Below are 24674 nucleotides of genomic sequence, written 5' to 3' on the forward strand. Positions count from 1 at the left end.
GCGAAATTTGAATTTCTGTCGGGGACGACGGAGTCTTAGCTATGTATATATCTGCCAGGTAAGTATGTATGAAACTTTATTGTATTATAACAATATCATATTTTCTGAATATGGGCAAGCTTGTGGTAGATTTGTGTAGCCAATGAACATGGCCACATATTCACCTTTAGTTGTTTTTGCATAATGGAAGGGATAGTTCCATGCACCCCACTCACAAAGCATGCTACAATTTGTCTTTTTGTCAATGGCAGAAATTCAAATAAGAATGGAAGTGGACCAAGAAGACATCCTTGGTATCGTTAGGACACTAAAGTCTCCTTTCACCTTTATGGCTCCTGGTAGCTATGTGGCCACGAGAAACTTGACTTCTCCCATTTAGACCAATCCCCAATGTTCTTTGTTACCAAGACCACCGAGTCATATTTAGAGAATCATGGGACTTGCCAAAAGGAATTGTTCTCATTGAGGTCGAAATTGCCGTAAGAAAAGTAGTAGCATCCACAGTGAGCCATGAGAGGCACACTTACCAGTACCCCTTTGGGTACAACCACAAGAAGGTACTTTTCATGTCCCTCAAAACTTTGGCAGCAATGTAATGTTCAAAAGTTGCCAATTTTGTACATTCAACTTCCCTGTCAGATATATACTTAGCTTTAGACTCCGTCGTTCCCGACAGAAATTCAAATTTCGCGGCACACGCTACAGGTAGGTCAGTTGATCTACCGCCCTGCCGCTGGGTGGCAGGACTAGGAACCATTCCCGTTTTCTAATCAGATTTTCTCTCGCTGGTTCCGACAACATCGTAGTTGGTTCCTCCTGACCTGATTTTCGCTTTTCGTTTGCCTTTGATCATCTGGACTGTCTTTTTGGTGACGTATTTGGATCTTTGGTTTGGCATACGCTTTTGTGGACTGTTTATTGGATTTCGCTTTGGATTTTTCTCAGGATGTCTGACTCTAGTTATTTAATTAGTGTGTGTGTGTGAATGAGGGGTGTAATGTGAGACTACCGAAGGGTTTGGTAGATCCTCACACAGTATGTAAGCGGTGTAGAGAGTATGAATGTTCCTTCACTAATCCCTGTAAGGAGTGCGAGAATATGAGTGAGGAAGAATGGAAGACTCTAACCTCCTACTTGAGGAAGTTAGAAAAGGATAGGCTTAGAGAGGCTTCTTCTTGAAGCTCTAGTAGGTCTCGATCTAACGAGCCAGTTAGGGATTCAATAGTTCCTATCCATGAAGTAGTTGTTGCATCCGCCCCTACAGTATCAGCCCCTTCACCCTTCACCGAACCTGCGGATTCGTCCATGGAGTAGGCGAATATGAAGGCTGCCCTCAAAAGGATGGAGCTCCAAATGCGAGTAATAGAAGGTAAGCGAAGTGAAGTGCTCAGTGATTGCAGTGTACCCAGTGCAGTGGAGGGGGCGTCTTATCGGCTCTGCAACGCTCCCAGGCCTAGACCTCTTACAAACTCCCAGGCCCAGAGGAGGAGGAACGTCAAAAGCCTTACGGAGGTTGTGGAGAATCCCCACCGGTCAGGCGTCCCTTCGGCAGGATCTGTAGTATCGTCCCAGACTGCCAGGGATCGCCATTGCAAAGGCATCCTTAAGGAGTGCTTCTCTTCTTCCGATTCCGCTTTGTCCAGGCACGGTTGGAGTTCGGCTGAGCTGTCACGCCCTTTGAAGAGGAGTTGGAAGGCTCCTGACTTGGATTCGAGCCCTGAGCGCTTCCCTGAGAATTTTCCTGTGGACAGGAAGAGAGCCAGTAGAGCCCTGTTTAGCCCAGCGCCTTGTTTGGAGTCTCCTTCATCTTCCAGACCTCCTTCTCCTCCATCAGACACGGATCAGGAGGATTCCACTAAGAGGATTCTCCTTAATCTGCAAGAGCAGATTTTGTCGCTGGTGGGAGTCCTTGCAAAGGATCCTCCTCGCAGGAAGGACGTTTCCCTCCCTGTTAAGAGATCCTCACGTCCCCCGGACTTGACAAGCTCCAGGCTCCTCTCCCCGGGAACGCGTAGCGACCGAGCTCTCAGCTCCTTCCAACCACGAAGCGCCACCCAGCCGCGAGGCACTAGCTAGGCGCGAGTCGCCAGCCAAGCGCCAGTCTCCAGTCAGGCGCGAGTCGCTAGCCAAGCGCGAGCCGCTCTCCAGGCGTGATCCGCCAGCCAGGCGTGAGCCGCTTTCCAGCTGCAAAGTGCCAGCCAGGCGTGAATCTCCAGCCAGGCGCGAGTCGCCAACTGGGCGCGAGCCGTCAACCAGGTGCGAGCTGCCAACCAGGCATGAGCCTCCTTCCAGCCACGAAGCGCCAGCCAGGCGTAAGGCTCCTTCCAAGCGCGAGGCGCCAGCCAGTCGCGAGGCGCCAACCAAGCGAGAGACTTCAAGCAAGAGCGAAGCGCTTTCCTTCCTCGATGTCCCGGACGGACGCAAGACGCCTTCCAGGCGCGAGGCGCCAGCTAGGCGAGATGCGCTTCCCAGCAGAACTGCTCCTTCCTTCCGCGAAGCTTCTTCCAAGCACAAGGCTACATCCAGCATGGAAGGACCTTCCAGGCGCGCGACGCCAGACCGAAGATCGCCGTCTTTCGACCGCTCTTCTTCGGACAGAAGTCTCTCTCCTCATGAGCGCAAACATGCGTCTCCTGTCAGGCGCGCCTCACCTCGTAGGCACTCGCCTTCTTGTGACCGCTCTTCTATTGGCAGGAAGGCTCTGCAAGACCTAGATGAGATTTCTGAGGAGGATTCTCCGAAAGTAGCGGCTTTATTGGACTATAAAACCTTGGCGGCTTTGCTAGTGCAGGAGTTCGGGGACTCCCTCAGTCCAGCCGCCCCACCATCGCCTCGATCTTTGTTCTCGAGTACGAGGACTGCTAAGAGCTCCTCCTTCCTGAGAATGCGCCCTACCATTTCTATGAGAAAAGCCCTCCAGTCAGTAGGGACTTGGTTTAGCTCCAAGGAGGAGGCAGGGAAGACTGTCTTTTCCTGTCCTCCCTCCAAGCTCTCAGGGAGAAGGGGTATCTAGTACGAAACGGGAGAACCTATGGAACTGGCTCTTCCTTCTTCTGCCGAAGCAGATTTTTCCACTTGTAGATTCGTCTAGGAGACATGCTCTGCCCACTGCAAAGACCACTTGGGGTATGTCCGAGATGGACCATCTCCTCAAGGGACTCTTCCATGTCCTGGAAGTCTTCAACTTTTTAGACTGGTCCCTTGGGGCGTTGGCCAAGAAAACCCTGGACCCGGACTTTCTTAGTCCCGAAGTGCTACACAGCGTTCTGTCCTGTATGGACAATGCTGTCTGAGACGGGTCAGGCGAGTTAGCCTCCCTCTTCGGTGCTGGGGTACTCAAGAAAAGAGCTGTGTATAGCTTTTTTCTCACTAAATCAGTTTCGCCAGTTCAGAAGGCGTCGTTACTCTACGCACCTCTTTCTAGCCAGCTGTTTCCATCTCAGTTAGTGAAGGACATCTCTCACTCACTAACTGAGAAAGCAACGCAAGATATTTTGGTTCAGTCCGCTAGAAAAGCTAGACCTGCTGCCCCTTCCGTAAGGAAAGAGAGTCGTCCTCCGCAAGTGCCCTTTCGAGGAGGTCCTTCTCGATCCTCCGCAAGAAGGAAAGGACCTGAAAAGAGAGGGAGGTCCTCTTTTAGGCCCTTCAAGAAAGGAAAGTAACAGTCAAGTCCTCCAGACGCCAGTAGGTGCCAGGCTTCTACAATTCTCAGAAGCCTAGGCTCTGAGAGGGGCGGACAACTGGTCCCTCTCAATTATAAGCAAGGGATACCTCATCCCCTTCAAAGAAAGACCGCCATTGACCTTGACTCCGAGGGAGCTTTCGGCGAAGTACAGAGACCCTGTTCTGCGAAGTACACTCCTTCTGTTAGTGGATCAGATGTTGGAGAAGGAGGCCATCGAAGTAGTGCAGGATCCCCACTCCCAAGGCTTCTACAATCGCCTGTTCCTCGTACCGAAATCCTCGGGGGGGTGGAGACCTGTTCTGGACGTGAGCGCATTGAATCGGTTTGTAGAAAAAAGGAAGTTCTCTATGGAGACGACTTCCTCGGTTCTTGCGGCTCTACGTCCAGGAGATTGGATGGTCTCCCTGGACCTGCAAGGTGCATACTTTCATGTGCCTCTGCATCCGTCTTCAAGGAAGTTTCTCCGATTTATGATCCAGGGGAGGATATTCCAGTTCAGGGCTTTGTGCTTTGGTCTGTCAACAGCCCCGTAAGTTTTCACGGGTTTGATGAAGAACGTAGCCCGATGGCTGCATTTGAAGGGGGTGAGGATCTCCCTTTACCTGGACGACTGGCTTATCAGAGCCAAGTCGGAACGGCAATGCTTGGAGGACCTGTCCACTATACTAAACTTGGTACGATTGCTTGGACTGCTTGTAAACCTCGAGAAGTCCCAGATGATCCCCAGCCAGAACCTTGTCTATCTGGGGATTCAGATGGATTCTCGAGGTTTTTGAGTTTTTCCGTCCCGGGAAAGACTCGATCGAGGCTTAGAAAAAGTCTGTCTTCTTAGGGAAAGAACGAAGCTCCGCGAGGGAATGGCTAAGTCTGCTGGGGACCCTTTCCTCGCTGGAACAGTTCTTTCCTCTAGGAAGGCTCAACTTGAGACCTCTTCAATTTTACCTCCAGGACATGTGGAACCGGAATTCAGGAGACCTGTCAGACCCCTTCCCGATCCTTCAAGAGGTAAAAGAACACCTATCTTGGTGGCTGGCTCCTCTCAAAAGGAACGAAGGCCTATCCCTTTTGAAACTGAGGCCGCACCTAGTGTTGTTCTCAGACGCGTCGGAGTCAGGCTGGGGAGCAACACTAGGGGCGAAAGAAGTGTCAGGCACCTGGAAAGGGGAACAGGTGTCCTGGCACATCAATGCAAAGGAACTTTCGGCTGTTCATCTAGCCCTCAAGTCCTTAGAATCAGAAGTCAGATGCATGGTGGTCCAAATCAATTTGGACAACACCACGGCTCTGGCTTACATTCGCAAACAAGGAGGAACTCACTCATTCTCCCCTTACGAAATAACAAGGGCTCTTCTGATCTGGACGGAGGAACGAGGGACCACACTCCTTACCAGATTCATACAGGGAGAGAAGAATGTGAGGGCGGACACTGTTGAGCAGGAGGAACCAGGTCCTTCCGACAGAGTGGACCCTCCATCTCGAAGTGTGCCAAAGACTTTGGGCCCTGTGGGGCAGACCACAAATAGACCTATTCGCCACTTTCCTCAACAAAAGACTAGACAACTTTTGCTCTTCGATAGAAGATCCAAGAGCCATAGCAGTCGATGCCCTCCTTCTAAGCTGGTCGGGCATAGATGCTTATGCCTTTCCCCCATTCAAACTGGTGGGGGAAGTGATAAGAAAATTCGTGGCCTCGACGGGAACAAGACTAACTCTAATCGCTCCCTTTTGGCCGGCTCAAGATTGGTTCACAGAGGTACTGGAATGGACGATGGACTTCCCCAGATCTCTTCCACTAAGGAGAGATCTGCTCAGACAACCCCACTTTGAGAGGTTTCACAAAAACCTCCCCGCTCTCTCCCTGACTGCCTTTCGACTATCGAAAGACTCGTCAGAGCGAGAGGCTTTTCGCGAAAGGCTGCTAGCGCGATCGCCAGAGCCCGCAGGTCTTCAACCTTATGGGTGTACCAATCGCAGTGGGAAGTCTTTCGACGTTGGTGCAGGTCGAAGAAGCTGTCCTCTTCCAATACCTCTGTGACCGACATTGGTGATTTTCTTCTCTTTCTGAGAGAAGAATCTCACCTGGCTGTCTCCACGATAAAAGGATACCGGAGCATGCTCTCTGCTGTCTTTAGAAACAGGCTTAAAGATAGCGGAAGACAAGGATCTACATGATCTCATCCGGTCCTTCGAGACCTCCAAGAAGAAGTCCTCACTTCCACCTAGTTGGAATTTGGACGTTGTTCTGAAATTCCTCTCCTCCAACAAGTTCGAGCCTCCCCATCAGGCTTCATTTAGGGACCTGACGAGGAAATGTATTTTTCTCTTGGCCCTCGCAGCTGCTAAGAGGACAAGTGAACTGCATGCCCTGGACTCGAGAGTTGGGTTTCAAGGAGACTCTGCAATATGTTCTTTTAAGCCCTTATTCTTGGCAAAGAACAAAAATCCCTCAAATCCCTGGCCTAGAAGCTTTGAGGTTAAGGGACTCTCCCCCTTGGTGGGGAAGGAGATGGAGAGGTCTCTTTGCCCAGTCAGGACCCTTAAGTTCTATCTGCAAAGAAAGAAACAGCTCAAGGGTAGCCTACGGAGTCTGGTGTGCGGTGAGAGACCCAAGAAGGCCCATGTCAAAGAATGCCCTGGCTTTCTTTTTGAGAAGTGTCATCTCAGAAGCACATGAGACGTGCGATGATGACTCCTTCAAACAGCTTCGAGTAAAAGCGCATGAGGTGCGAGCCATTGCGACTTCTTTATCCTTTCATAGAAATATGTCTATGAAGGATATTCTGGCTGCCACGTACTGGAGGTGCAACTCTGTTTTTGCATCCCACTACCTGAAGGATGTAAGAGTGACTTATGAGAAATGCTTCTCGCTGGGTCCATACGTACGAGAAATGCTTCTCGCTGGGTCCATACGTATCTGCGGATTCGGTGTTGGGGCAGGGAGCTGATGCTGATCCTTAATTAGTTTAGTTAGTTTTTAAAATTATGGTGTTGTGTTTTTAGGGTTGTTTGAAAGAATGTTTGGGGTAACTTCTTTCAATCTTAGTACTAACCCGGGTTAGAGGATCAGGTGGTAGGGATTGGTGTTGTGCTCCTTGATTTTGCCAGAGGCAAGAGGTTTTGTCATATTAGTGGAATAGCACCCATTGACAAAGATCCTCAAGGTTCTGTCGAGTAAGTGGATAAGACCCCATTGACAGATCCCCAAGAACTCTCAGCATAGGTCACTACCTCACTGAGGCTCTTGAGGCGAAGCAGGCTCTGAGACAGTAGCTACGAAGTCTTCTGCCTAAACCAGGTAGGAACCAAGGTTTTATTTTTAGCCTTCAACATATGTTGTTTTCCTGTTTATTTCAGTAGTTAGCTGTCTCTTACCCTCCACCAAGGGTGCCAATCAGCTAAGTATATATCTGACAGGGAAGTTGAATGTACAAAAATGATATTGTTATGATACAATAAAGTTTTGTACATACTTACCTGGCAGATATATACAATTAAATGGCCTGCCCAGCCTCCCCTCAGGAGACAGGCGGAAGAGAAAATCTGATTAGAAAACGGGAATGGTTCCTAGTCCTGCCACCCAGCGGCAGGGCGGTAGATCACCTGACCTACCTGTAGCGTGTGCCGTGAAATTTGAATTTCTGTCGGGAACGACGGAGTCTAAAGCTAAGTATATATCTGCCAGGTAAGTATGTACAAAACTTTATTGTGTCATAACAACATCATTTTTCTTTTAGCATTTTTTTATACTTTCTATGTAAATTGAGTTTATTTTCTTGCCACTTTTAACCCGGGATATGCATTTTTTGAGCAAGTCATCAGGAGGCCCTATGCACAGATTTTTTAAGGAGTCAACAGAAGCTTATCTGCAGTGCCCTTGGAAATACAAGAAAATACAACTCAGTATGTGCTGTATTTTGTACACTGTGTAGTTTGTACCAAATGTTCTTTGGATTCTTTCAGGCCCAGCTGCATTGCATTTCCCTTTTAACTCTTCAGTTAAGTGTCTTCTTGCTTAGTTATCCTACTTCACCTTGCTCCAATTTTTAACAAAATTTGTGAACAATTCCTTCAGGTAATCCTCACAAGAGCCTCGCTTTATATTACCAGTGGAAAATTAAACCTACTTATTCCAAGTGTAGTTATTTGTGCATTTAAAACCCACCCAGTGTATTGTAGAGTTATAGTGTTCAGATGCCCTAATGAGGACTTTGTTTTTATAGTACACAGATAACCCAATGAGGACTTTCAATTTGTTTTTGTAAGGCCCAGATGTCCTAATGAGGACTTTGTTATTGTAGTTCCCAGATTTCCTAATAAGGACTCAGTTTGTGCTTTCTATTGCTGTTAAATTCTTTCTTTCAACTCTTTACACCTATTGTCTGAGTACTATTTGCTTACTTAGTGTGGCAGTAATTTTTTTTTTCTTCTTTTTTTTATAGGTGAGAACTTTGGACATCAACAACCCAAGTGATTGCGGAGACAAATTTCGAGCAAACCGACACATAGGATTGTTGTTATTCTTGGGTATGATTGGTGGAACTTTACTTAAAAATACAGATTTAAAAGATATATTAGACATTTCTATTTTCAATAAATCATAGCATAGAATTTTTTTAAAACAGAAAACCCGGTTTTATTGTAAAATATATTGACAAAATCTTCCTGTATAAAGGTTTGGCACGTGATTAAAGTTTTTCGTCTAGTCATCTGGCATTGTGCCATGTTAAATGAATTGGTAGTGACATACTTTCATGAGTGTACAGGTTTTTTCTTTTCTGTAAATAAATTTTTGGAGTAAAATTGTTTCTGATTTGCATCATTGAGTTCAGTGAGTTTTAGTTTTCCAGGTTTCATGCTTATTATTACAGGCTTGTGCCTAACTCATCTTCTGAGTCTGTTTGTTCCCTATTATTGTTACAACAGTTATCAAGAATAGTTAAAACAACCAATAAGACATTTCTAGGGCTGATTACAAAGATTTTTCATGAAAAAGGAGTGATAATTGGAGGAAGGGAAATGTTGACATTGGGCACATTTAAGGGAATGGACTGAGAGATAAATACGTGAATGGACCGAGAGATAAATACGTAGCTATGTAACTGGATCTAAAAGTGAGGCTGCAAAGAGCCTTGAGTAATATCCAGTGATAGGTATTGTGGGGGGGGGGGGCTGTAATGGTAATTGCTGTACGTATAGCAAAGAAAGATAAAGGAAAGGAAAACGCATCTTCGAGAAATTCTATAGCACGGAGGCATTCGCGCAGGTGTTGGAGGTGCCTGTTCTCGCGGTTGTTCTGGAATCGTCGGGTGTGTTGTGGAGCGCAACGCGCCTAAGTGTCGGGAGAAACGCAGCGAAATATGATGCAATATTCCGTCGAGAGTCTTCTAAGAAGTTCTAGTAATCTTGGGAGTCTGTGACATTCGCCGTAGGCTCCGCCCCCAGAATGCCGTATAAATACGACGGACGAAGTAAGAGAAAGCAGAGATCATCAGTTAGTCACACAGTAAGAGATCATCAGTAAGAGCCACAGATCAGATTATCAGTGAGAGATCAGCAGCAGAGATCATCTGAGAGAGAGATAAGAGAAGGAAACGACGAAGGATCAGAGAGAAAAAGGTGCTCGAGAATTGGTCGAATTCTGGTCAAGTCGTCTTCAGGAGTGGACGACCAAGTTATTTCGACGTTGAGCAAAACATCAGAGAAGAAACGTTCTGCTAGAGGTTTTGGGGAGTTCCTGCCCTTCAAGTATCAAGAGTAGACATTATTTTCTGCATTACGGAGGCAAGACGGCATCTACCATAGAGTTCTCCTTTTGTGAAGCCATCGCTTTGAGTTGCAAAACTGGTTGGCAAGTACTTTCATTACCTCACTGTTCCCCCAGTTCATGCAGTGTAAGATTTTACCCTTTTTATGTAAATAGGAGACACCATTCTTCATTTATCTTTGTTAGTAAGCTTGTAAATAAACCTATATTCGTATCAGTTTCAACTGTTGGTGTTGAATTTTTTTTGTTTATTTCATTTCGAACCTGAAGCAGACCTCTCTCGGTTCGTAACAGGGGCAATAGCTCCAAAGTGTTGTATGTTGTTCAAGTATTGTGTAGTATGTCAAGTCCATAGGTTCCACTGAACAGGGAACGAGAGAATTTGTTTCTGGTGATCAGAAATTAATTTCTCGATGTAATGTGGTTTGGATCCCACAATAAGCTGTAGATCCCGTTGCTAGGAGACCAATTGGTTCCTAGCCTCGTAAAAATATCTAACCCTTCGGGCCAGCCCTAGGAGGGCTAGTAATCAGCTCAGTGGTCTAGTCAAACTAAAATATACTTAAACTTGAACACTGTACGTAATGTCCTCTAAGTGTGGTGTATAAACACACTAAAACCCCCTTCGTATTCCAGTAGTAAAATGATTCCACATAGATCTTCCTGTCTAAAGGAGAATGTACAGTACCCGAATTTTGGAATGAAGGGGCCTTGCACCTGGTCAACAATATTTGCATATTACTTATGATTCCTTGATTTTTGTGTAATTTATCATAGTCATCATTCTAAACTAAAATTAGGGATGTACTACTTGCAACTGAAGCTATTTCTTTTGCATATCTTACATGAGATGTGTCCACTACTGCAAAATCTAGTTAGCTATTCAATATGTGCAAATATATTCTTTTAGAATATATGCCATAGAAGCCATTAACTTTAAAATACCCATATTTAGTAAAATGAGGAAAACAGGAAGAATATGAGCAGTATACAAATGAATGAGTTCAAATCAACTAGTACATGAGTTTATACTGAGCAGAAATTCGATTGATGACAGCAGGGTAATTGTAAATGGTTCTTAGAGTAGTATGACAGCTTCTAACATACAAGCATCATTATCACTGACAATGACAGATATATACAATCAAGTGTAGAGAAAAAGGAAATGAAACCCTTTGACACCAAGCACTGTGGTACCATAGATGATTTTGGATGTTATGACTGTTAGAAGCAATTTTGTCAAAGATAAAGATCTTAGAAGGCGTCCAGTAGTCAAAAGAGAGAAAACCATTCATGTAATATTAAAACTTGATACTTCTCTTTCTCTCTCTTGACACATAAAACCTTTCTATTACACTATCATCGCTGCAGTTTTCAATACTGCCAGAAAGGAGGATAATACCTGAAAATAACACAAGTACTGTATAGTAATGTTATATATATGTAACAGCAACTTTTTAATGAGATCATGGTATGACATTTGGTAGCCAGCAAAGTTGGTTTTGGTGAAGGGTTGCCTCATATCAAACAAAATGAACCTTGTTCCGATACGTAATACAAACCCTCGGTCCTTTAACAATAGGAAGGTAACTAGCGGCAGCTGGGACGGTCGTAAGCTTCGAACAAGGGGAGAACGGTAGTTAACTGCTTGTCCGATCGTGCGCGCGCCCGCGCGCCCGAGAGGTGAAGAATCACTTTTGCTTTCGGCCGCGGGTGTGAAGGACGTGTTCGTCATCGCTCTGCCCGTTTCATCGTCGTATGCTTTGTTTATATTGTGTTTTCTACTAATGGTTTGTTTGATCTTGAAAATGAAACTGTAAGTACACTGTTTTCATTTTCATTACTTAATTATGAATCAACATGGAGCTATCGCCGTAGAGGCGGCGATTTCCGCTCTTTTCATGAAATTGAATTTAATTATGTCTCGGTGCCGAGGGCGGGCGCACTCGCGCCGAGTCATGTATTTTGGGCGAAAGTGTGTAATTGAAAGATGTAAGTACTCTTTTTCATTATATTTTTGCCCTGTGCGTTCGTTGCCGAGAGCTTGATTGCGCTCGGCACGAGCCTCTTATTTTGTATGAATAGAATGCAATGAAAGTGGATTCGCAATGCAGTTTTCTTTTCATTTTCATTTATTAATTGCAAAATTTAATTTTGGATCAATTTCCGCTCTTACCCGGGAATTAATCCTTACGATATATTGCTGTGAAAGTGAAATCGCAAGTGCAGTATTGTTCATTTTCATTTATAATTATGATAGCATCATATTATTATGGATCAAGTTTCCGCTCTTACCCGGGAATTGATCTTTCCCCCTTCCCCCTTTAAGTTCTATGAAGTGAATCGCAAGTGCAGTATTCTGTTTCATTTTCATATTACTTTTCACTGCTGTGCGGGGGTAGGGGAAGCGAAGGTCTGCCAGGAAGTCGTCGGAAAGCTCTCCCGCGACTCCCTTGGTATCCGATTCTTCGTCTTCTTTCCTGCCCCCCGGTCAGCTTCCTCGTATTTTGTATTTGGGGTCTTCCTTCCGTTCGGGGTGGGGCATGTCTCCCCCCCGTGCGTGAGGGAACCCCTCTTACTAATCTGTCTGTGCTACCGCAGGTGCTACATCCGTGGGAGACGACCTTGGACAGGTATGGGCCACTGCGGCTAAAGGGCGTGCCTAGCATCCACGATCTGCTGCAGCGTCTAGCGAGGTCTGGGGCGGTGACCTTGGAGCGGTCTCCACTACAACCTTCACGGCCGCTTATGCTGCTTCCCCCCTTCCCCCCGCTGGTCTACACTCCCCATGCTGTGTCGGTGACGCCGTCTGCCGCTTCTAGGGCCGGTCGCCGCCGTACCGAGGAGGGGTATGCCGCCGCTGCCTGTGTTTTCTTCGTGTTGCCTGCCCCAGACTTCCGCTGTTCCAGCAGCTCGCCCCTGGACCGGCCGCCAGTACCAGCTTCCCGCTGGCTGCCGATGATTCTACGAGGCGATGGCTGGGCCTGCCGTACCTGTCGCTGATGTGGTTCCCGCTACTGGCTTGGCTGTCCCTTCTGTGTTTACTGCTGCCGCTGTTCCTGCCGCTCCTGAGCTGGTTGCTGTTCCTGTCGCTCCTGGTTCCTGCGCCTGTCCATGCTGGTCCTGCCCATGGTGTGTCTTCCCCAGTCCCAGGTCCTTCCGGACAGGTGCAGTCGGGCCGTGTTGCTTCGGCAATAGGCCCGACTCCGGCCTGGATGGAGGACCTGACGACTGTCCTGCGTGAGCTGACGAAGAAGAGGAAGGTGTCATCTTCGTCTGCTGCTGCCTCTTCCCCTTCGACTTCTAAGGCCCATAAGCCGAAGAAGAAGAAGGCTGCCTCTCCCCCCTAAGAAGTCTCCTTCGGGAACTTCTAAGGGCCCGTCCCACCTCGGTGGGACGGGGGGGTCCTTCTGCTGGTCCTCCTGCTGGTCCTCCTGCTCCTTCGGGAGCGGGGCCCGTTTCTCCCCTGTCCCGTAAGGAAGAGATAGACGGGGACCAGAGGAGTATCGGTTAGCTCTGGTACTTCCTCGCCTGGTGCTAGCGGCGATGCCGCTACGCCAGGTTCCGGCTCGGTCTCTCGTTCGCGGGAGATCCCGAGTGTACGCTCTCCCTCGGGAGACCGTGCAGCCAAAGTTTCGGCGCCAGAGTTCGCTCGGCGCCAAGACCACGGCACGGAGCAGAAGGCTGGCGAGAACCGCTCAGGTGACTCTCGCCAGGCCAGCGGCCGCTCTCGCAGCGACCAGCTGGTAACCGGGTTTTTCCCCCTAAGAAGACTCCTTCGGGAACTTCGAAGGGCTCGTCACACTCCGGTGTGACGGGGGGGGTTCTTCTGCTGGTCCTCCTGTTCCTTCGGGAACGGGGCCCGTCTCCCCTTCTGAGAAGAAGAAGAAGACGGGGACCAAGGGTGTGCTGGCTACCGCTGGTACACCCTCGCCTGGTCTTGGCAGCTCTGCTGCTAAGCCAGGTACCGGCTCGGTTTCTCGTCCGCGAGAAGTTCCGAGTGTACGGTCTCCTTCGGGTGACCGTGCAGCCATAGTTAAGACGCCTGAGTTCGCTCAGCGTCATGATCGAGGCACGGAGCAGAAGACTGTCGAGAGCCGCTCAGGTGACTCTCGCCAGGCCAGCGGCCGCTCTCGCAGCGACCAGCTGGTACCTCGGGTGGACGTGACGGTCTCTGACCGGCCACGGGTTGAGGCTGGGAAGAGGTCCCCCAGGTCCCCTCGACCGACGGTACCAGCCTCGGCTGGTACCAGCGGTTTGACGTGCCGCGAGGACGCTTACCGGTCTCATCGCGAAAGTGAGCTCTGCAGGTCACCTGACCGCCGCTCCCACAGGGACCGGGCGGATACGATGACCAGCAGCAGCTCGTCTGATGCACGGGACCGGGGTCGACGTGCTCAGTTGAGCCGCTCGCCACAGGTGAGCGGCACGGCCAGGCCTGCAGATCGATCCCCACCGCGGGTTGGTGATCGGCTGCAGCCCCCCACGTACGCTGGTCCTGCCAGCGAGCGGGGGGGGGGAGCGTCAGGTCTGTCTCTCCACTACCTTCAACTTCCTCGGGCTACACCGGGAAGAGCGAGGTAGCTAGGAGTGATCGTGAGAGGTGCGCCGCTCACGATCCCGTCACGACGCCGCACGTGCCACGTATGGTCTTAGGACCAACCAGGACGTACGCGCAAGTGATTGGAGGCGACCGTCAAGGGGGGGGGAGGGGGTAGCGTCAGTTCTGTCTCTCCGATACCTTCAACTTCCTCGGCCTACGCCAGGAAGAGCGAGGTATATAGGAGTGATCGTGAGAGATGCGCCGCTCACGATCCCGTCACGACGCCGCACGTGCCAGGTATGGTCTTAGGACCAGCCAGGACGTACGCGCAAGTGATTGGAGGCAACCGTCAGGGATCTGTTGCTGGTCCTTCTTCTGAAGGAGGAGGGTCTTGGGAGCTGCTCTTGTTGGAGGGACTGGATGGTCCTACTCCTCAAGACGCTGTAACTTCCGAGATTCAGAGTAACTTTGCCCAGGTTATTGCACTGATTCGTCAGCACAACGACCTGGGGGAAGGATCGCCGCTCCCACCAGCAGAGCCCATGTCTCTGCTCGAGTCGTTTTGGGGCCCGAGAGGGAACCCAAACCGACGGTGGGTTTGCCGCGATCGGAGCTTGCCGATTCTGTCTTGAACCAGAGTCTCTCGTCTCCGGACAAGAAGGCTCTCTCAGTTCTGGCCGGTCGATCAAGCTACTTCCACCTCCTCTACTGCGACAGCGGCTTTTCTACGTGTCTTCGGACACCGTATTTAAATACTCCTTCGGTCCTCCTGAGAGGTTTCGACCTCGACGAGGACTGGAATGAGTCGGAGGACGGTATCGACTCTCTCCTGTCAGGTGTCGATCAGCCCCACCCAGACGACGTTCACAGTGGCGGCAGACCCTTACCTACAGTGAGAGTTCGTAACCCTCCTCGGGAAAACGTTTTCTCCTGACGATACGTTTTCCCAGACTCTGAGAGGCCATCGCCGCAAGGCGATGGCTGCTCCTACTCTTCTCCAACTGCTAGTTCCACTGGGAAGGCGAGCGAGTATCCAATTCCTCCCCCATTCCTCTCTCCTTACGGCTACGAGGGAAAGGGGAGGGATCCTACAGAGATTTCTCTGTAGGATTCCACGTTGGGGACTGCGCTACCGGGGGGACCTTCGGGTCCTACCTGACGTAAGCCCCGGTCGTTGAGGAGGGATCCTGCCCCATTCTCGATTTCTACGGGAATCGAGAGGCAGAGGACCAGCCGATATCGTTTGACGAATTTGGTGTTTCGCAGACTGCTTAGAATTCTACGGAATTTCTAGCGCATTCAGAGTGTTAGAGTTTCTTACGATCTCCAAACACTTAGGCGAGACCACGGTCCAAAGTGAGCGAGACGAGAATCCCCGATATGTTACACGATAATCGGGAACCTCGCCTATGCTCGAATTCCTGGAATTTCTAGCATTAGGAAGAAGACTGCTGCTGAAAGAAGACTATCTCACAATAGGCGACCAACCTGGAATAGAGAAGAACGGACGGGAATATCCAGTTTGGCTTGAACTATCGTCTTAGTATTCTGTTCACCATTGAAGCTTTCCTTCGAGGAAGACTTCTTCACTCTCTTTGATAGAGACCGAAGGTGGTCGATCTCCAATCCTTATTTTGTTTTCTTGAAGGAAAGAATTTAGGATGGAGATCGTTGTTCAGAATCCTACAAATATACTACGTATATTAACCTCGCGACATGATTCTGCTAAGCAGTTGAATGGTCCGAGGGGTAGGCGCATATCCTGGTTATTCTAGGCGGATTGCGACTTAGACGAAAAGTATTCTAATTGAACTGCAACTCGGGTTGCCTGCAACCTCCCAGGAGTTTCCAGTTTCAATTTTATATACTTATGGTGTTGTCACAACAACACCATTTAAGCTTTTATATTTACCGAAATTCGTTTCGCATAAATATAATTGCTCGAGCATATCTTTTTATGCTGGGTGGTTCTAGCCGAACGCATTCCTTCGTGGAAAGGATTACTTGGCAACTCAGGATGACGAGTCAGCGACAGCTACTGCGTATTGAATTGCCCGAGGCATTTCAGTACCAGCTGCCGCTTTGAGATGGACGGTTGGTTATGTCTTTCTCACCTGCTTTGATTGAATACCAACCGTATCTCTGCCCAACAATCACGGACTTAAGTCTCTGATTAACGGGGATTCTCGCATACATGAATGACCATCTACTGCTGTGACGCTAGTATTCATCGTCTTCGGTATTGCGAGAATTTTAAACAGAGATATCTATTCGACTCTCATCTTTCTGTTTACCGCACGGTAACAGAATTCTGTAATAGTCTCTTGCTGCATCGTATCTCGATAATGCGAATGATTTTTGCGGAATCTGAGTTTGTCCTCAAAATATCTTGTATTCGGAGGTGTGCAATTGTTCATTGTTCACCCCGGATTAGCAGATGTATTGAAAGACATCGCCTACTCCCACACCTGCCAGCTCTACTTCCAAACGTTCAGCCCATGAGAAGCAGTTCTTCAGGCGGCTCTCCCCTGTGTTTCATTACTGAAGAACGCCCGCTTTCACTGCACACCGGACAGCAATGAAATGGCGGTTAGCGTTTTCAGTCATTTGTAAGCACAGGTTTAGAATCTTGAGATTCCTTCTCTCGATTCAGCTGGAAGACGTAGGTTGCATTCATTGCCTACCTTCGTCTTCAACGTCACATAGTGTTGTTTCTCCTTAAGCTGAGATTCAACGTCTATGAGATTTTCTTGCCATCAGGGACCTCGGTCTTTTGAAGGCAATTGACTTTCGCCTTTTGAGCTTATGCATTAAGAGAATCATCGCCGCGCCGTCCGGCATCGGTGACTAACAAATATTTTATTTGTTTGGTCTCTCAGCATAACTCTTTAAAGGGCGAAGGTCACGTGACTTACCCGGATGCTTGGACAACTTGCCTCTACTGATTCCGAACCAGTCAGTCGGCAGCTGTCAGAGCGCCCGAGTCAGTTACGAACTATGCTGTGGACTTAGTTCGGTTGTTCCAGAGCAATCATTACTTCGTCTTAATAGCTTGTCAGTATGAGTACTGTACATAACCAAAGTCGAGAAGAGGGATAGGTCATACGACTATCCCCTTCTTTTCGTCTTAGGTAACTGCATGACTTCTCTTGAGAAGTCAAGCACAAAGGGATGGGGATTTGTGACGCTCGATTTCGTACCGATCTTCGTAGCGAAGACTCAGAACCCTTCGGTAACTGACGATTGGTTCGAGTCCTTCACAATACCCTCCCTAATGGACTTCACCGCCTCCGATACGAAGGCTATGCTGCTTTGTCCTGTGAAGGCGCGACGGAGCTGTCTGAAGAAACTCGACACACAGGATGAGTGTGGACGCCTCTTCATCATTCTCTCGCGTTCCGCAAGAACTTCTCCGTGGCGCAGGTAATGAAGGCAGGCGCCTGGTCCAACCGGACCGCATGCACCTCCTTCTACCTTCGGGATATTGCCCACAGTTCCTTGGATCTTTTTCCTTGGGAACCGTGGTGGTTGCTCAACACGTTGTGTAGTTAACCCAGACCCTCGCAGGCTGAACAGCATCGAGTCCTGGTGTGACCGTAAGAATGGATGAGGAATGAGAGTGTGACTGGCTCCTCTTCCCATCTTTTTCTTCCCTCTACCTCTGGGTAGAGGGACACGGTCGTCACCCTGCTGGGTAAGGACGAGATGCAGGTGAGCTACTCAATAGAGCACCATCCTATCCCTTTCAGTAGGGATAGGAGTAAATATCCACCACTTCCTCCAACAAGGGGGAGGAAGTGGATGCCAATTTGAGACAAACCCATCATTTTATGATTGTCTCTTGCAAACAGGAACAAGTTCTTGCTTGCTGGTACGAAGAGATACCCTTGCCTCTCTCTTAGTACTTGGCCCAGAGGTCTGACCATTGATCCTGCGGTGCACACCCCGATCAATCGGACAGAGGTTTGGATCCCTCCCTTGCTCTTACGACCAGGGAGGCACTCCAGGGTTGGACGAACACCAGTCTGTTCACCAAAAAGACTCAGATTCCTCCCACCAAGAAGTGAGTCTTCCTATTGTTAAAGGACCGAGGGTTTGTATTACGTATCGGAACAAATGACAATTTGTCGAAAATTGCATTTTTCCTAACTATACAAACCTGAGGTCCTTTACATATAGTCCCACCTCATGCCACCCCTCACTCTGCAACTTTTTGCATGGGCCTAAAGCAAAAGTGATTCTTCACCTCTCGGGCGCGCGGGCGCGCGCACGATCGGACAAGCAGTTAACTACCGTTCTCCCCTTGTTCGAAGCTTACGACCGTCCCAGCTGCCGCTAGTTACCTTCCTATTGTTAAAGGACCTCAGGTTTGTATAGTTAGGAAAAATGCAATTTTCGACAAATTGTCATTTTCTAGATCTCTGAGTCAAGAAGTATCTTTATTTTGCATTTGGGGAACTGGATTACTGTGTGGCTGGTAGCTACAGCCAAGGAGGAATATTATATATAACTACTACAAGTTTTGCAGGCTTCTTCAGAAAAGTGGGAGGAATAAAGAGCGGTGATATTTCTCGTTTTGGGAAGAACACCATTCTTATTCATGCCAAGTCCACAACCCAAGCATACTATATGGTGACCTTGGACATTAAAAGTGATGGAATGATTACGAAGATCAAACCCCACTGAAGCTTATGTTATGGGAGAGGAGTACTATTTGATAAAAGACCTACATGACAATGGTGACTGAGGAGCAAAAGCACTAAAAGAGGAGACGTTCCCCCATGCATCACTTAGTAATAAATATGAAGTACTAAGCTTGATGGAAGAATACCAGCTTGGATTCAAACAATTTGACAAGAAAGGGAAACAAAATGGCACTAGTAAATTAACAGATAATAAACCAAACCTGTCACGACCAGTCCTTTCCAAATCATCACTTGATAATGCTCATGAACAGAAGAGAGTAAATGAGAAGGCTACAACCAAAGGACCTTCCACCAAGCCCAAAAAAAGAGTTTTCACGTCGATACTACAATGGAACTGTAGAGGTCTCGGCTCGAAGCGAAGAGCTGAAGGTACTGCTCCATGACCATAACCAAGGCATTGTGTGTCTCCAGGAAACAGCTTGGAAGCACACAATATAATCCTGGATTAAATTACAGCATATATAATTCTCCACCACTAATAGGAGATAGTGCTATGGGAGGTGCAGTAATTATTGCAATTAAGTCGTTGCAAGATTCCTTGCTATCAATTAATACTCATCTCCAAGCTATAGCATTAACATTAATTTTAGACAAGCAAATTACCGTCTGCTCCATCTAAGTTCCTCCTGATCTGGATTTCACTTGTAATGATACATTTACTGATCAATCAGCTTCCTACTTCATTCCTCCTTGGAGATTTTAATGCTTACAACCCCATTTGGGGTGGGAACTTGGCAAATGCAAAGGGTAGGATGTTGGATGGTCAAGACATCAGTCTACTTAATAAAGGAGCTGTGACGTATCATAATATCTACTCCAATACCTACTCGGCTGTTGATCTGCACATTTGCTCATCTAGTATTTGTATTGATATAAATGGTCAGTTAATGAATATACAAATGGGAGTGACCACTTCCCAATTCATATAAAATCAGTTAAGAATCAGCCATCTGAGTCACCTCCTAAATGGAAGGTAGCTGAAGCAGACTGGAAGAAATTTAGCAAGTCTTCTCTCATGGAGAAGAATGTAAAATCATTTCCATCCATTTCAGAAGCATATAATTGTTTTAATGACACTACCATCAACAGTGCAATTGCCTCTATTCCAACAACAAAAGGAAAGCCCTCTAGACCAGCAGTTCCTTGGTAGAACAAAACCTATGCTGTGGATCCAACTGATCATTGGGACCTTTAACTCCTTTACTCCTCCTCTTTTAAATTTTCCCATTTCCCTCCTTCTTCTTTCGTTGACGACCTTAGCATAGATTTGGACTATTGAATTGACTGCTCTTTTAACTTGATGGAGGGTGGAGTTGGACGGCATGCCACTCCACCCGTAAAACTAGAATACCTGACCAGATTGAGCGAGGGGAAATTTTTATGTCAAGCCATGCCCACAGTGCTGGGTCCGATCTCATGGGACTGACGACCCTTAAGGCACTGTGGGTATGGCGTATATCCAGGTGAGGATCCCAGAGCAGTTACCATTATGTAACAATATTGCTCCTCCCCCAGTTGGGCCTCCCTGGTGAGGGGGACCTCATCCTGGACGAACATATTATTATTATTCTATGGAAAACACACCAAACCCCACTATGACCTCTGGCATGGCAACGGACTATCCCCAAGACACCCCAGTTAGAGAAGAGCAGGATGGTATCAAAACTTGGTTACCATATAGACCATCAAGAAAAAAACAGATATCGTGTTGAACCAACCTTGACCCATTTCGACTCCCTCTTTGGTAGTGGAAGTTGGTCAAGATTCCTTATTATGGAAACCGAAAACAGAATATCGGCATTGAAATTGGAAAACTTTTTGTTGAATCGACATTCAACTGCAGAAATGTCATTCAGACTAATAAAAGACCAAACGTGGTTAATTGAAACCACAACTAGAAGCCAATCAGAAAATTACTTAACAATAAAAAATATTGATAATATAAATGTACATATAAAAAAACATGACAACATGAATAGTGTACAGGGTACCATTGTACTCTCTGATGATGAAGAACCTTTAGAAAAAAATATATTGCTAGATTCCCTTAAAAAGAGATATAATAATGTCCAAGATTGCGAAATTTACAACATAAACAGTAGGAGAAGTAATGGAAAAACTATCAAAATAGCAAAAATAAAATTTGACGGCCAAGAATTACCTTTAAAAATTAAGATTATGGGCCAAAGCAGAGAACTTTGACCGTACGTTCCAAAACCACTCCAGTGCCAAAACTGTAGTAAATATGGACATACAAAGAAAAACTGCCGTAATACAATGGTATGTGCATACTGTGGATCTGACGAACATTCCACACAGTGGAAGTGCGGTGAACCAAAGTGTGTGAACTGCGGGGAAAATCACCATGCTAGATCTAAAGAGTGTATGTCTTATATATACAACACAGAATTAAAATTACTTCAAGAAAGAACAGGAATGCCCATAAAGGAAGCCAAGTTAGAATTAAAAGTCAGAGGAATGTATGATCCTGCTAGAAAACAAATGTTTTCTACTATAAGTTCAAACAATGAGACAAAAATGGAAATGGATAAGAATATTAAAACCCTAACAGAAAAAAGGGAAGGAAAAATAATTACTTTGCATAAAGAGAACAATATAGCAAAAAACCAAGAAACATGCACAAATATTTGTTCAAATTCTTTTGAGATATTAAAAGAAATAGAATCTCAAGATGTTACATGCATCACTGAAATGTTAGAAGAAAGTTATAATGAACTAGAAGCTAAAGATAAAAGGAGGCCCCTGGAGAGGACTCCGCCCAAAACCAAAAAACCAACAATCATTAGAGAATTGTCTGTTATAGCAAAGACTAACTACCCAACGAAAGAGCACAAACCAAGAAATAAGAATATCCCATTGTCTCCTAAAATAGTACTAAAACCAATGGAAGCAACAACCCAGAACATCAAAGAAACAGCTCAGGAACAAACCATAGACAAAAATAATTACGTGATGGGAGAAGAGATTACTCCATCACCAATAATAGGAACAGCAAAAGCAAATGAAAAAAGAACACCACACAAAAACACATGTGGATGTAATAAATGTTTCATAGAATTATGCAACAAAAACAGAAATATAACAAAAGACAGTTTAACGAACACAATACAATTTTTTTTATAAAATGTAGAAGCAGAGAGACTACTAGTTTGGACACTGCGGAAAAGGCTGTCAGTGCATTGGACATCTAATATCTTATAAAGAAAAACAAATAAATGTCGTAAATCAAATTTTAGAAAAAATACAAATTGATGATCCACAAAAAGAAAATAGCACACTAACATAATATTTTCAACAATTACATTATACAATGGAACGTAAATGGCCTCCAGACCAGATTACATTTGGGAGAACTGCAACGATTACTTAAGGAATATGACCCAATGGTATTATGTTTGCAGCATGTCAATAAAACAATACCAACTTTACTAACTTGCAAATATCAAGTATTAAAATACAAATAAAAAATGATAATTATGTGATTTATAATTTATACAACCAACCAAATAAAAACTATGACATTGATAAACTTAAAGATTTATTAAACAATACAAAAGAGCCTACATTAATAGTAGGTGATTTTAATACTCATAGCCCAATATGGGACTGTAATTGCACAAATTCAAATAAAGCAGGGAGTAAAATAGAAGATTTAATTGATTCAAGCGACATTTGCTGTATAAATGATGATGAAATATCCACATTTTTCAAGAACACATGGGACATTATCCTCGGTGGACTTAACTCTATGTTCAACAAGCATAGTTGACAGATTGGATTGGAATACAGTTGATGACTTGCACACCAGTGATCATTTTCCAATATTAATTTCCTTATTGCATAATAGTCCTGTAAAACATGTTCCTCATTATAACATTTTTAAAGCAGATTGTGAACAATATAAAAAGCATACTAAAAATATCCCACCATTTGAATATTTCAAAGACCACAATGAAACTAATAAATTTGTAGTTAGTTTCATTGAAAACGCTGCAGATAAATCAATACCAAAGACCAAACCCCATCCAACAAAACACAAAGTTCCATGGTGGTCTGATAGGCTAACAGAATTAATAAATACAAAACACTCAATAGGGAGACGATTAGATAATTTGAATAAAAAATTCACTAAAATAAATACAAAATTTCCAATATTAGAAGGAACTTTGCAAAAAATGACTATATTATTGCTAGAAATTGATACTTTAAAACTTGTATATAACAAAATATCTGCAAAATTTAAAAAGGAAGTAATTCAAGGAAGAATAATTTTATGGAGGAAATACGTATCATATCTCTCAAATATTACTCCCATACAAAAAATATGCGAAAAATTCAGAAAAATAAATGGTACCCATGTTAAACCACCTAGACATGCGATATTAAAAGACGGGAAGAAAATACTTAATCCAAAAGAAATAAGCAATATAATAGGAGAAAATTTAGCAAATGTAAGTAGTGATAAGAATTTGGATGAACACTTTCGCCAAAGAAAAATAGTATAGAATTAATGACAATAAATTTTGAAACAAGGTAAGATATATATTATAATAGAAAGTTTGATATGGAAGAATTGGAATATGCTCTCTTGAACAGCAATAAATCTGCTCCTGGAGGTGATAATATTTGTTTTGAGATGATATACCACTTAGCACCTTTGGCAAAGTCATACTTATTACAATTTTATAATCATTTATGGCTTCGGAATTTATTTCCTGATGAATGGCGTGAAGCTATAATTATTACTATCCCCAAACCTGGAAAGGATCCAAGGAATGTTAATAATTACAGACCAATATCTCTAACAAGTTACTTATGTAAATTACTTGAAAAGATGGTGAATGCTCGACTAACATGGCACATTCGAGAAAATAAAATTTTGACTCCTACTTAATTCGGGTCGCAATGTAACAGGTCTACATTAGATTCTCTCTCTTTTCTAGAAGACCATATACGCAGAGGATTTGAACGAAAACAGGTAACTGTAGCTGTCTTTTTTGACATTGAAAAGGCTTATGATACTACGTGGAGGTATCCTACATTAAAAACTTTACAAAACAACAACATCCGTGGACATTTACCCAAGTTCATCCAAAACTTTGTGACAAAGCGCAGTTTTCAAGTGAGAATTGATGATACATTTTCCAAAACATTTCCACTTGAAAATGGTGTTCCACAGGGAAGTGTCCTTAGTGGCACGCTATTTACCCTAGCAATTAATGATATTAGTAAAACTTTACCTACTGGAATTAAAAGCAACCTTTATATGGATGATTTTGCCATCTATTATTCAGCATGTCGCATTAAACATGCAGAACGCATTATTAACAAAACTATGGTAAAAATAGATGAATGGACATCATCTGCAGGATTTAAATTAGCCTTACATAAGACCCAAGCAATCGCTTTTTACAAAGATAAAAGGTGGATGAAAAATGAAGAAATAGATTTGAAAATCAAAAGTCATAATATACCAATTGGCCAAACTGCAAAATTCTTAGGATTAGTGCTTGATACTCATTTAAACTGGAAGGCCCACATAGCCTACGTGAAATCAAAATGCAAAAAAGCTTTAAATCTAATAAGAAAATTATCAAGTACTACACGGGGAGCAGATAGACAAACCCTTACATTGCTATATAAAGCAACAGTACTGTCTATCATTGATTATGGCGGTGAAATATACGGCTCGGCTTCAGACACAACACTGAAATTATTAGACTCGGTTCACAATGAAGGCCTTAGAATATGCTCAGGAGCCTTTAGATCATCACCAACCTCTTCTTTACAGGTTGAATGTGGTGAACTACCTCTCTCTCTCCATAGAGAGTTAGTGACAATGAAGAGTGCCCTAAAGATTCAGTGTAGTGATTCCCCAACAAAAAAAATATTTGAATTGCGTGATACATTTATTAACAATCATATACCACCTTTCCCAATAAGAGCTAGAAGACT

At 45.2% G+C, this 24674-nt stretch overlaps 1 protein-coding gene across 4 annotated transcripts in view; it reads left to right on the forward strand.

Annotated features, from left to right (window-relative positions):
* LOC135203009 (4-hydroxybenzoate polyprenyltransferase, mitochondrial-like) overlaps positions 1-8485 on the forward strand; it is a gene marked incomplete in the record, with an annotated part of 35779 nt that extends 27294 nt beyond the window's left edge. For all 4 annotated transcript variants that reach the window (XM_064232573.1, XM_064232571.1, XM_064232574.1 and 1 more), the window contains 1 exon segment: positions 8125-8485. In XM_064232573.1, the coding sequence (XP_064088643.1) occupies positions 8125-8286 (162 nt within the window).
* Between the last annotated feature and the right edge of the window lie 16189 nt (positions 8486-24674).

This window comes from Macrobrachium nipponense, chromosome 33, assembly GCF_015104395.2.
Source record: "Macrobrachium nipponense isolate FS-2020 chromosome 33, ASM1510439v2, whole genome shotgun sequence".
Taxonomy (NCBI): Eukaryota; Metazoa; Arthropoda; class Malacostraca; order Decapoda; family Palaemonidae; genus Macrobrachium; species Macrobrachium nipponense.